General features: G+C 42.5%; 2 protein-coding genes across 2 annotated transcripts in view; both read left to right on the plus strand.

The window, feature by feature from the left end:
• Positions 1-1578, plus strand: part of LOC128383626 (serine protease FAM111A-like) — a 1882-nt gene extending 304 nt beyond the window's left edge. The window contains exon 2 of the mRNA XM_053343220.1: positions 1-1578. This exon is cut by the window's left edge and continues 102 nt beyond it. Within this exon, the coding sequence (XP_053199195.1) occupies positions 1-1578 (1578 nt within the window).
• A 1708-nt stretch (positions 1579-3286) lies between these two features.
• The window catches only part of LOC128383627 (coiled-coil domain-containing protein 171-like), a 19791-nt gene continuing 10577 nt past the window's right edge, over positions 3287-12500 (plus strand). The window contains exons 1-10 of the mRNA XM_053343221.1: positions 3287-3366; positions 4573-4615; positions 4685-4831; positions 6629-6779; positions 7253-7569; positions 8647-8739; positions 9310-9470; positions 10997-11135; positions 11557-11635; positions 11735-11850. Coding sequence (XP_053199196.1) covers positions 3287-3366; positions 4573-4615; positions 4685-4831; positions 6629-6779; positions 7253-7569; positions 8647-8739; positions 9310-9470; positions 10997-11135; positions 11557-11635; positions 11735-11850 — 1326 coding nt within the window. The remainder of the gene's footprint in view (positions 3367-4572; positions 4616-4684; positions 4832-6628; positions 6780-7252; positions 7570-8646; positions 8740-9309; positions 9471-10996; positions 11136-11556; positions 11636-11734; positions 11851-12500) is intronic.

The raw sequence follows: 12500 nt of genomic DNA on the forward strand, positions 1-12500 counted from the left end.
TCAAGTAAAAGATATAACAAGCTGAAGTGTACTGATGAAAACATTGTAATTCAGCTCCGTAAGACAGACAGGGAATGTGTTGTTGCAACACATTTTCCTTGTTCTTGCGTAGGGGATGGGGCTTTACTTATCCTATCATGTAAACCAGAAAAGATTGAAGGGGTCCTAAACAAACCCTCTGAAATAGTACATCCAAGAAACAGATACTCTGTGTTCTACATTGAAAGCCAGGGAGGAAAAAACTCTAGAACAAAAGAGATCTTAAGAAATAACACAATGAAACAGTTTACGTATCTGTGTGTCTACGGAGAGAAAGGGATGACTGTGGAAGAATGTCTGAAAAGAGACGGTCGCTTCATTGATAACCTCGGTGACTTTGAGCTGTCTGACAGTAAGAATCATGACCGCTTCACTGAGCATACGCAAAAGGTTGACAACCTACATGAAAAAGAATTTAAGATATGTCTTCCACGGAACAAGAATACTAATTGGAGTGACTCAAAAGTCTTAGAAGTAGCAAAGCGGAGAGGAACCAGTGTGAAAACATCACTGGATAAAAGTGGCAGCAGTGAGACCACTGAGATTTATAAAATACTGCGTCAGCAGTTTCCAAAACTGAAAGAAATCATGGAGAGTCGATTCCCAGGTGATTCTTATGAGAAAGCCGTGAATCTGAGGAAGGAAAACTTTGGAAAGATCCAGAAGTCCTTTAGTGAAGTTCACAGAGTCCGAAAACTGCTGGAACTGAGCAAGTCAGTCTGTAAAGTTGTTGTTGAGAATGGTCGTACAGGCACAGGCTTCGTACTGTTTGATAACTTTATCCTGACTAACGCACATTTATTTATGGATGAAGAAGGTAGAGTAACTCTGGAGGATATAGATACGTTTACTTTGTTTAACTATGATGATCCTGATGAGCGTGACATTAATTGCAGCTGCTTTAAAGTTAAGAATACACTCACTGAATTCATTGATGGTGAACTAGATTATGCTGTCCTTGAGCTCAACCCTGAGGGCCCGGAGGTGCCACCAGGGCTCCTGAAGAAATTTGGTCCAGTGCCTCAGAATGGTGAAGCCTGTATTATTGGCCACCCAGCAGGAGAAATCAAACAAATGGATCCCACATGCATCATTGAGAAAGAGAACAGAGGAAAGGCTGTTGATGATCATTTAGAGCTGTACAGTGACTTCCCATTAGTTATACACTCAATCAGGCAAGTGATCACAAATCAAGGCATTAAAAACATCTTGATGGGTGGAAATAAAGCAGAGAGAGTAGTGACTTACAAAACGTTCATGTATCACGGCTCTTCTGGCTCCCCAGTGTTTGATGCTCATTGCAGAGTGTTTGGTTTGCACACAGCAGGATATACCTATGGGTTTAAAGACCACAAAGAGAGTGTAATAGAGTACGCCCAACCCCTGCGTACTATATTTAAAAGCTTAATGATCAAGATTGAGAAAAGTGGAAATGAGGAACTGTTGAAGAGAGTTAAGGAGGAAGCAAAGGGAAACCCAGACCTGGAAGAGGTTCTAAAAGTTGAGCCAGAAGATGATGTGTTAGTGAAATCAGAGTAGGTATTCAGGGGCTCCTGAAGCATCTAAACCCATCTGACTGCACAGGATGGATTTTTGTACCGAATCACATCAGACTTGGGGTGCGCAGGTGGTTGAGTGGTTAAGAGATATCACTCTCTCTCTCTCCCATGATTTCCTACAAAAGAATCACATCAGACTTTATTTGTTCAGTTACTTTAATTATAACTCTCTGCTGTTAACTTGTAATATTTTATTTCCAGTGTAGTTTTTCACTGTATGATTTGTGTTTGTTTAGCATTAATACTCTACTACAGGGATTGACAATTAAGTTCTACTATGTTTGTTTTTGGGTTGTTTCTGAGGGCAAATGGTTGAAGCTGGTTGGTACTGACAGAAATCTATTCTGGTCGAATGGACAAATAATGTTAATTACAAGTGTATAAAAGGTTACAAGCTCATATTTATTAGGATTTAATTTACATGTGTGGTTACGTCGTCATCTATAATGGAAATTTTTTAGTAGATTTGATATTATCTATATATGGGAAAATTTAGGGGACCAAAACTTTTTGCTGGAGGGCTGGATTTGCCTACCACTGCATTGTTTTATTCTAATATTCTCATATTCTAGTCTTACTGTAGAAACTGTTCATACTACTGTAATTATTCACTGTTAACTTGTTTGTGAAGGCTTCAATGTCATAGTCATAGTTCAATATTGTTACTTTTCTTGGAGTAGTTATGTTTTTTCCGTTCAAATTTCATTTTTTTATCAATATTTTAGTCTGTGATTGCTCAGATTCAATGAATAAATGATGACGTACATTGAAGCTTAAACACCACTGACGAGCTGAAAACATCAAATCTGTGCAGAGCGATGACGAAACTGTAACCATTTTTTAATTGTGTCTGTAATATTTTTTATCTCTGAAATTGTTAAATAAAAAAACAACAATTTAACAATGACTGCTGGTTTATGTCCAATACTCTGCAATATTACTATTTCATGTATACGGACAATACTGATATTCATATAATATAGATATTTATTTCACTTTAATCTGTGCAATAAGAATATCACCTCTGGTGTATTATCACTCAATACCAATATTACTCTTAATGTAATTAATAATGCACATTTCCCCATTGTGGGACTAATAAAGGAATATCTCAACTTATTTATCATTATTATTATTATTATTATTAACATAAGCAGTGGATGAAGTTGTTAATAGATAGATATTATATCAGTACTTCAGTGTTTACTATACTCAGATATCCAACCAATCCTGAGTGAGGGCGGAAATGACATAGGACGCTCAAGATGGCGTCGGATTCAAACGGTTCCTGGATGAATGTTGCTGTAAGTGTTTTTATTGTCAAGTTTTCTCTGTAAATAATAACATTATTAATAAGTAGACAGGTAGTGTAAACAAACTTGTCGCAGCTGGTTCAAGTCGCCTAAATTCCGCATATTCGGAGTTTTTAATAAGAGTAAAATGTCAGTTGTAAATCGTTGATGTTTAAAAAGCCGCCTCTGAGCTTGTTGGTACGGAGGAGATTTGGGGTAATACAAGTTAAAATTATGTCAGAAAACGCGTTTTTTAGTTTATGTGACTGAAGCCGAATTGAAAAGTGTATCGAGTTAATTCGTAAATAGTCTGAAGTGTTTCTGTAACACGTAAATATCTGCGATGAAAGGGAAGTGAAGATAGATTTAGGTAGATTAATGAACGGAGTTTCGCTCATGCGTCTGCTGCCAAGGCAACAGCAGCAACCCGGCAACCATGGTTACCAAGCAACCGGCGACCTAACCACCGGCAGGCAGTGATGGAAACTAAATACATTTACTTTATTTCAGTAAAGTACTGTATTATGTACAACTTTGAGGTACTTTACTGCAGTATTTCGCCGTGATGCTACTTTATACTTCTACTACACCACATATCAGAGGGAAATACTACTTTATACTGTAGTACTCTACTTTATACTGTAGTACTTTACTTTATACTGTATTATTCTACTTTATACTGTAGTACTTTACTTAATACTGTAGTACTCTACTTTATACCGTAGTACTTTACTTTATACTCTAGTATTCTACTTTGTACGGTAGTACTTTACTTTATACTGTAGTATTCTACTTTACACTATAGTATTCTACTTTATACTGTAGTACTTTACTTTATACTGTAGTATTCCACTTTATACTGTAGTATTTTACTTTATACTGTAGTACTTTACTTTATACTGTAGTATTTCACTTTATACTGTAGTATTTTACTTTATACTGTAGTACTTTACTTTATACTGTAGTATTTCACTTTATACTGTAGTATTCTACTTTATACTGTAATATTTTACTTTATACTGTAGTACTTTACTTTATACTGTAGTATTTCACTTTATACTGTAGTATTTTACTTTATACTGTAGTATTTTACTTTATACTGTAGTATTTCACTTTATACTGTAGTATTCTACTTTATACTGTCGTACTTTACTTTATACTGTAGTATTTTACTTTATACTGTAGTATTTTACTTTATACTGTACTATTTCACTTTATACTGTCGTACTTTACTTTATACTGTAGTATTTCACTTTATACTGTAGTATTTCACTTTATACTGTAGTACTTTACTTTATACTGTAGTACTTTACTTTATACTGTAGTATTTTACTTTATATTATAGTATATTACTTTATATACTGTGATCAGAAAGTCCCTCCTGTGTAATAATGTATATTATATATATTTTAAATGCATGTTCAGGGAGGTTGAGTCCCGCTCAGAAGCAGCAGAGCGATGCAGACTGAACCAGAGGAGAGGAGGAGACAGTCGGGTCGGAGCGGCTCAGGAAGAGCAGAGAGGAGGAGGACACACACACAGAGAGCTGCTGCCAGGAGCTCAGAGGACGAGATCACCAGGTTATATTCATGTTTTCCATCCTGATATGTTCCTGAAACAGCTGCTAGTAAAAATAACACCAATTAACAACTTCATTACTTATTTTCTCGTTTCCTCTCCAGGTTGAAAAAGATCGTGGCCGCCATGCACGAGCGAGAGAAGCAGGTGGGAGACGGAGGAGGACGAGCAGAGAGGAGAGCAGAGGGTGATGAGGAGGAAGAGGAGAGAGGGAGGAGGAGGAAGAGAGGAGGAGGAGGAGGGAGGAGGGCGGCATCAGAAGGAGGAGGCGATGTTGAGGAGGAGGAGGAGGGGAGGCTGAGATGGAGAATCAGTCAGCTGGAGAAAGAGAAGCTGGAGCTGACATCAGGACACAACCAGGAGGTGTGTGTGTGTGTGTGTGTGTGTGTGTGTGTGTGTGTGTGTGTGTGTGTGTGTGTGTGTGTGTGTGTGTGTGTGTGTGTGTGTACTGATCAGGCATAACATTATTATTTAAATATTAGGCAGCAAGTGAACACGTTGTCCTCAGAGTTGATGTGTTATGGCGCTTTTCCACTATACAGTTCTAGCTCAGTTTGGCACCAGGAACCTTTTCCATTTCTGTAGTTCCTCCTCAACGTGAGCGGGGTCGTCATAGCAACGGCTGCGTTAAACTGCCGTGACGTCGTTTTCTACACGACACAAACACATAAGCAATGGAGGCGATGGTGTTGCTGTTGTATGTGGCTTTCTCGTCGTCCTCTTCCGCTTTATCCGCGGTGGGGTCACGGGGGCAGCAGCCTAAGCAGGAAGCCCAGACTTCCCTCTCCCCAGCCACTTCGTCCAGCTCTTCCCGGGGGACCCCGAGGCGTTCCCAGGCCAGCCAAGAGACGTAGTCTTTCCAGCGTGTCCTGGGTCTTCCTCGGGGTTTCCTACCGGTGGGACGGGCCCTGAACACCTCACCAGGGAGGCGTCCGGGAGGCATCCTGATTAGATGCCCGAACCACCTCATCTGGCTCCTCTCGACGTGGAGAGTGCACTCCACCCTTTTCCGGTTGAGGACCATGGACTCGGATTTGGAGGTGCTGATTCTCATCCCGGCCGCTTCACACTCGGCTGCGAACCGATCCAGTGAGAGCTGGAGGTCAAGGTCTGCTTCCTTACTGGAAGGCGTGTCGGTGGGATTGAGGAGGTCTTCGAAGTATTCCTTCCACCGATCCACAACATCCCATGTCGAGGTCAGCAGCCCACCGTACACAGTGTTGACGATGCACCCCCCCCCCCCCCCGCCCGAGACGCCAGATGGTGGTCCAGAACCTCTTTGAAGCCGTCCGGAACTAGTTCTCCATGGCCTCGCCGAACTCCTCCCATGTCCGGGTTTCTGCCTCTGCGACTGCCTTAGCTGCACTCCACTTGGTCTGCCGGTACCTGCTTGCTGCCTCCAGAGTCCCACAGGCAAATAAGGTCCTATAGGAATCCTTCATCAGCTTGACGGCATCCCTCACTGCCGGTGTCCACCAGCGGGTTCGGGGATTGCGGCCACGGCAGGCACCGACCACCTTGCGGCCACAGCTCTGGTCGGCTGCCTTAACAATGGAGGCACCGCCAAGGTCCCCGCCTTTTGGCTGCTGCCCAGCTCACAGCGCACCCGACCCCTTTGGCCCCTCCCACTGCTGGTGAGTCTGTGGGAGGTACCAGGTACTATCCCTGATGGAAACCCAAAAAAAACAAGTAGAGTTGAGCCGGTGAGTATTGCTGGAACTGTAGAGTGGAAAAGCGCCATTAGAAGCAGGAAAAATGGGCAAGCGTAAGGACTTGAGCCAGTTTGACAAGGACCAAAAGCTGATTGATGCACGTGGGGAGCGAAGGTACAACAGACGAGCTGCTGTTGCTCAGACTGCTGAAGAAGTTGATGCTGGTTCTGGTAGAAAGGTGTCAGAATACACAGTGCATCGCAGTTTGTTGCCATAGCTGCAGACCAGTCAGGGGGCCCAGGTTTGAGTAGCAACAACAACGAGTTTGAGGTGTTGACTTGGCCTCCAAATTCCCCAGATCTCAATCCAATCGAGCATCTGTGGGATGTGACGAACAAGTCCGATCCATGGAGGCTCCACCCGACAACGTACAGTGTGTGTGTATATATTAATGTGTAATGTGTGTCTGTGTGTATATGTGTAATGTGTGTAATGTGTGTGTGTCCAGCTGTGCAGGCTGCAGACTGAACTGACTCGTCTCAGATCGTCGGTGGAGCGCGGCGAGGCTCTGAGGGCGGAGCTTCAGTATCAGCTGACCGTCGCTCAGAGAGACGCAGAGCGAGTCGCCGAGCTCAGCGGAGACAAAGTGGCGCTCACAGGTACTCGAATCAAACGCACCCTCATCCCAAAAATCATCAACCCTGCATCAAACACGTCTGCATTTTAACTTATCTTTTAATTTTATAATCATAAAAACCTTTCTCTGTGATGCGTTCAGGTGTCAGAGCGAGCGTCAGTTTTATCCCTTCATTCACTGTAATATAAACCTTTCCTGTGATGCGTTCGGGTGTCAGAGCGAGCGTCGGTTTTATCCCTTCTTTCACTGTAATATAAACCTTTCTCTGTGATGCGTTCGGGTGTCAGAGCGAGCGTCGGTTTTATCCCTTCTTTCACTGTAATATAAACCTTTCCTGTGATGCGTTCGGGTGTCAGTGCGAGCGTCGGTTTTATCCCTTCTTTCACTGTAATATAAACCTTTCTCTGTGATGCGTTCGGGTGTCAGAGCGAGCGTCGGTTTTATCCCTTCTTTCACTGTAATATAAACCTTTCCTGTGATGCGTTCGGGTGTCAGTGCGAGCGTCGGAGCTCCAGCAGACGGTCCAGGAGCTGCAGAAGGTCGTGGACATCACGCGGCGGGGCCGAGAGGAGGACCAGCATGCTTTGCAGCAGGACGTGGAGGAGAGAGACAAACTGATCCACAGCTTCGGCTCCGAGAACCAACGCCTGCACCGACTCCTCCAGGAGCAGGAGGAGGCGCTGGAGGAGGTGGAGAGGAGGATGGCAGCGGTGCAGAAGGAGAGCGAGAAGGAGGCCGAGGCGAACAGACGACAAGCAGACGAACTGAAATACCTGACGGAGAGAGAGGAGGAGAGGAGGAGAGAGACGGAGGTGAGGAGGAAGAGAGAAGGAGGTGAGGAGGAGGAGGAGGAGGAGGAGGAAGAGAGAAGGAGGTGAGGAGGAAGAGAGGAGGAGGTGAGGAGGAAGAGAGGAGGAGGTGAGGAGAGGGAAGGAGGTGAGGAGGAGGAGGAGAGAGGAGGAGAGAGGAGGAAGAGAGAGGAGGAGGAGAGAGGAGGAAGAGAGAGGAGGAGGAGAAAGATGATATGCAATATGTATTATGATAATACTACCACTACTTCTAATAATACTATTAATACTACTAATACTACTTCTAATAGTACTACTACTACTATTAATACTACTTCTAATATTACTACTACTACTATTAATACTACTTATAATAGTATTACTACTACTACTACTACTACTAATACTACTTCTAATACTACTACTACTACTACTACTATTAATTCTACTTCTAATACTACTACTACTACTACTACTACTACTACTTCTAATACTACTACTACTACTACTACTACTTCTAATACTACTACTACTACTACTAATACTACTTCTACTACTACTGCTACTAATACTACTACTATTAATACTACTTCTAATACTACTACTACTACTATTAATACTACTTCTAATACTACTACTACTACTATTAATACTACTTATAATAGTATTACTACTACTACTACTACTACTACTACTACTACTACTACTTCTAATACTACTACTACTACTACTATTAATACTACTTATAATACTACTACTACTACTACTAATACTACTTCTAATACTACTACTACTACTTCTAATACTATTACTAATACTACTAATACTGCTAATACTGCTACTACTACTAATACTACTTCTAATAGTACTACTACTACTACTAATACTGCTAATACTACTACTAATACTACTAATACTGCTAATACTGCTACTACTACTACTACTACTACTACTTCTAATATTATTACTACTACTACTACAAATACTGCTAATACTACTACTGATATCAATACTACTACTAATACTACTTCTACTATTAATACTACAACTAATAATAATACTTTTACTCCTATTAATACTCCTGTGTGGTTTCTCTTCCAGCTGTGGGATCAGAAGATGAAGTCTCTGCAGTCGAGCATCGAGGCGGAACGAGCCGCTCACCTGGAGTCCAAATTTAACTCTGAGATCATCCAGGTGACACACACACACACACACACACACACACACTAACACACTAACACACACACACACAAACACAAACACACACACACACAAACACACACTAACACGCATACTTAACACACACTCACTAACTCACACACGCTAACACACACACACACACACACACACACTGACACACACACTGACACACACACTAACACACTAGCACACACACTAACATACACACACACACACACTGACACACACGCTAACACACTAGCACACACACTAACATACACACACTGACACACACGCTAACACACACTAACTAACACACACACATTAACACACACACACTCTCACACACACACACACAAACACGCACACACACTAACGCACACACACTAACACACTAACACACACACACTGACACACACACTCACTCACACACACACACGTGCACACACACACACACACACCCTAACACACACCAGTAAATTACAGCACCTAAAATAAAACGTTACGATCCTCTGTCTGTGATCATGTGACGTGCTAATAAAGTTTAATACGATCCTCTGTCTGTGATCATGTGACGTGTGCCAGCTGAGGGTCCGGGACCTGGAGGCGGTGGTGGCGACGGAGCGGAGCGGCCAGCAGGAGGCGCAGCAGAGCCTGGAGCTGCTGAGGAGTCAGTTCAGAGAGGTGGAGAGAGCTTACAGCCTGGAGAGAGAGAGGAGGGACGGCACGGAGCGCGCTCTGGAGAGGTAACGCACTATAAATATAAATATATTAAATGTACGGGATCAGGCTGTTAAAACTTTTTTTACACAGGTATATTTATAAGATTTTAATTTTTAGTAATAGATTAATACTTTTAAAAATCTATTATTGTTATGTCCTTGACTGTTAATTGTTCATGACATCACTATTATGATAAATTATAAATAGGGCTGTCAAACAATACATTTTTTTAATCGAGATTAATCGCAGAGTTTCCATAGTTAATCACGATTAATGGCGTTTTGAGTTGCATGTTTAAAATCCTGTTATTTTCCATTTGAAGGCAGTTTTAAGCCCATAATGTAAAGCATTTCTTACCAGAGTGTCTTAACTGGGAATCAATCACGGCTCTGCTGCGACTCCCACACTCCAAAATGCTCCTTTGGTGGAGCTGAGGCTGGCTTGGCTGCACCTGGGTGTTTAGCGTGGAGGTGCTAACTCAAACTCCACGTACTCCGGTGGTAGTTAAACTCCGTTTGACACAGGTTGCATTTTACTTTTGACTTGTCAACTGAAGCGTCTGGAAGTGTTTTAAAGTTAAACAAGCCGTTCAAAAGTCCAGTAGCTCTGGAAGGAAAGAAAGGAGGGAAGAAGGAAGGCAAGAGAAGACAGTTGTAAGGAAGGAAGGAAGGAAAGGAGGGAGGAAGGAAGGGAAAAGAAGACCGGAAGGAAGGAAGGAAGGAAGGAAGGAAAGAAAGGAGGGAGGAAGGGAAGAGAAGACAGTTGGAAGGAAGAGAAGACTGGAAGGAAGGAAGGAAGGAAGGAAAGAAGGAAAGGAGGGAGGAAGGAAGGGAAAAGAGGACCGGAAGGAAGGAAGGAAAGGAAGGAGGAAGGAAGTGAAGAGAAGACCGGAAGGAAGGAAGGAAGGAAGAAAGGAAAGGAGGGAGGAAGGAAGAAGGAAGGGAAGAGAAGACCGGAAGGAAGGAAGGAAGGAAGGAAAGGAGGGAGGAAGGAAGAAGGAAGGGAAGAGAAGACAGGAAGGAAGGAAGGAAGGAAGGAAGGAAAGAAGGAAAGGAGGGAGGAAGGAAGGGAAAAGAGGACCGGAAGGAAGGAAGGAAAGGAAGGAGGAAGGAAGGGAAGAGAAGACCGGAAGGAAGGAAGGAAGGAAGGAATGAAAGGAGGGAGGAAGGAAGAAGGAAGGGAAGAGAAGACCGGAAGGAAGGAAGGAAGGAAGGAAGGAAAGGAGGGAGGAAGGAAGAAGGAAGGGAAGAGAAGACCGGAAGGAAGGAACGCGTTATGGATTGCATTAATCTAATCGCGATTAACGTGTTAACGCTGACAGCCCTACTTATAAATAAGTTGAAATATTCACACATAATTTTTCATTAAATCATACTAAAGTTTTATTTTTTTTTATTTCATTATTATTTGTAACAGTTTTCTATTTTTTTAATTTAAAAAAAATATTATGTAAAATATCTCAAAAAGAGTAAATCTAAGAATAAAATATCCGTGTGTGTGTGTGTGTGTGTGTGTTTGTGTGTGTGTGTGTGTGTGTGTGTGAGTTCAGGCTGCAGAAAGAGTTCGACCAGTGTAAGTCTGACCTGACCGTCGCCTTGGAAACCGAGAGGAGGACGACCTCTGACCTCACCGAGAAGCTGGAGGAGGAGAAGAGACGACACGCAGACACACACTCGCTAGTGGAGCAGGTCTCACACACACACACACACACTAACACACACACACACTCACTAACACACACAGCTGCAGAACGGTGCTGCAGGTAACTCACACACACACACACACACACACTAACTCACTAACACACTCAAACTCACACACACTAACTCACACACACTAACTCACACACACACACACACACACACACACACACACACTAACACACACTCTCACTAACTCACACACACACACAGTTGCAGAACGAGCTGCAGGTAACACACACACAAACACACTAACTCACTCACACACACACACACACACTCACTCACTCACTCTCACACACACACACACACACACACACACACACACACACACACACACACACACACACACTTGTATTAGAATATTGTTTCTTTAATTTGAGTGAACTGACCCTTTAATCTTCTTCAGGCGGCTCAGAAACAGTCTGACACCGAGGAAACGTTGATCAGCTGTTTGAAGCAGATCAGAGAAACTCTCCAACAACACGGTACACACACACACACACACACACAAACACACACACACACATACACACACACACACAGCAGCAGCAGCTCCCGAGGATAATTCATGTTTGTGTTTAAAGGCTGTAGTCCTGCTGCAAAGGATCATGGGAGCTTGAGTCTTTCTGAAGAAGTGGTGCTGCTGTTGAAGTCGACGCTCAGCGCTGATCGACGCAGACAGGAAGAGACGGACAGACAGGTAACACACACACACACACACAGGGGCGGAGTGGGGCACTAAAAGCCACCGGGAGAATTCTGATCGGCCCAACACCAGCCCCTATATATATATATATATATAGCCTATATTATATTGTATGACAGACCTGGATGAACAACATACATTATAATAGTAGACATATACATATTTTACAGTATCTGAAGTTAATGTCCTGGCATCTAACTTTAGTTTACTTGAATGATGCCTATGACCAAAACTCTATATACATTTTCAATTTCAATACAGGCCTAAACAGGCCATTCAACAGCTATACATATCAATCTGTACATTCATAATTTCCAGCATTGAATATGAACATAATGTTTTTGGTATAAATCAAAGTAATAGAATTGTTTACATGTTACACCAACACAGCATGTCTTTCTGAAATAATGTATCATTCTCCATATGTTGCAGTCATTACATTTCCCTATCATTTTTCACTAATGAACTTATGCATTTTGTTATTGGCTAAGTCATTAATTCGTCTGAAATATACCATACACATTTGTCTAGCTTGTGCTAGCTTCCGCCTAGCAAAAACGTCAATGATTGAGCTCCGACTAACTGTTTTTCTGGCAATTTACCTCCACTACTCGTTGATGCCTGACTTCGGAATGAATCTGTTA

This window comes from Scomber japonicus, chromosome 22 (assembly GCF_027409825.1).
Source record: "Scomber japonicus isolate fScoJap1 chromosome 22, fScoJap1.pri, whole genome shotgun sequence".
Taxonomy (NCBI): Eukaryota; Metazoa; Chordata; class Actinopteri; order Scombriformes; family Scombridae; genus Scomber; species Scomber japonicus.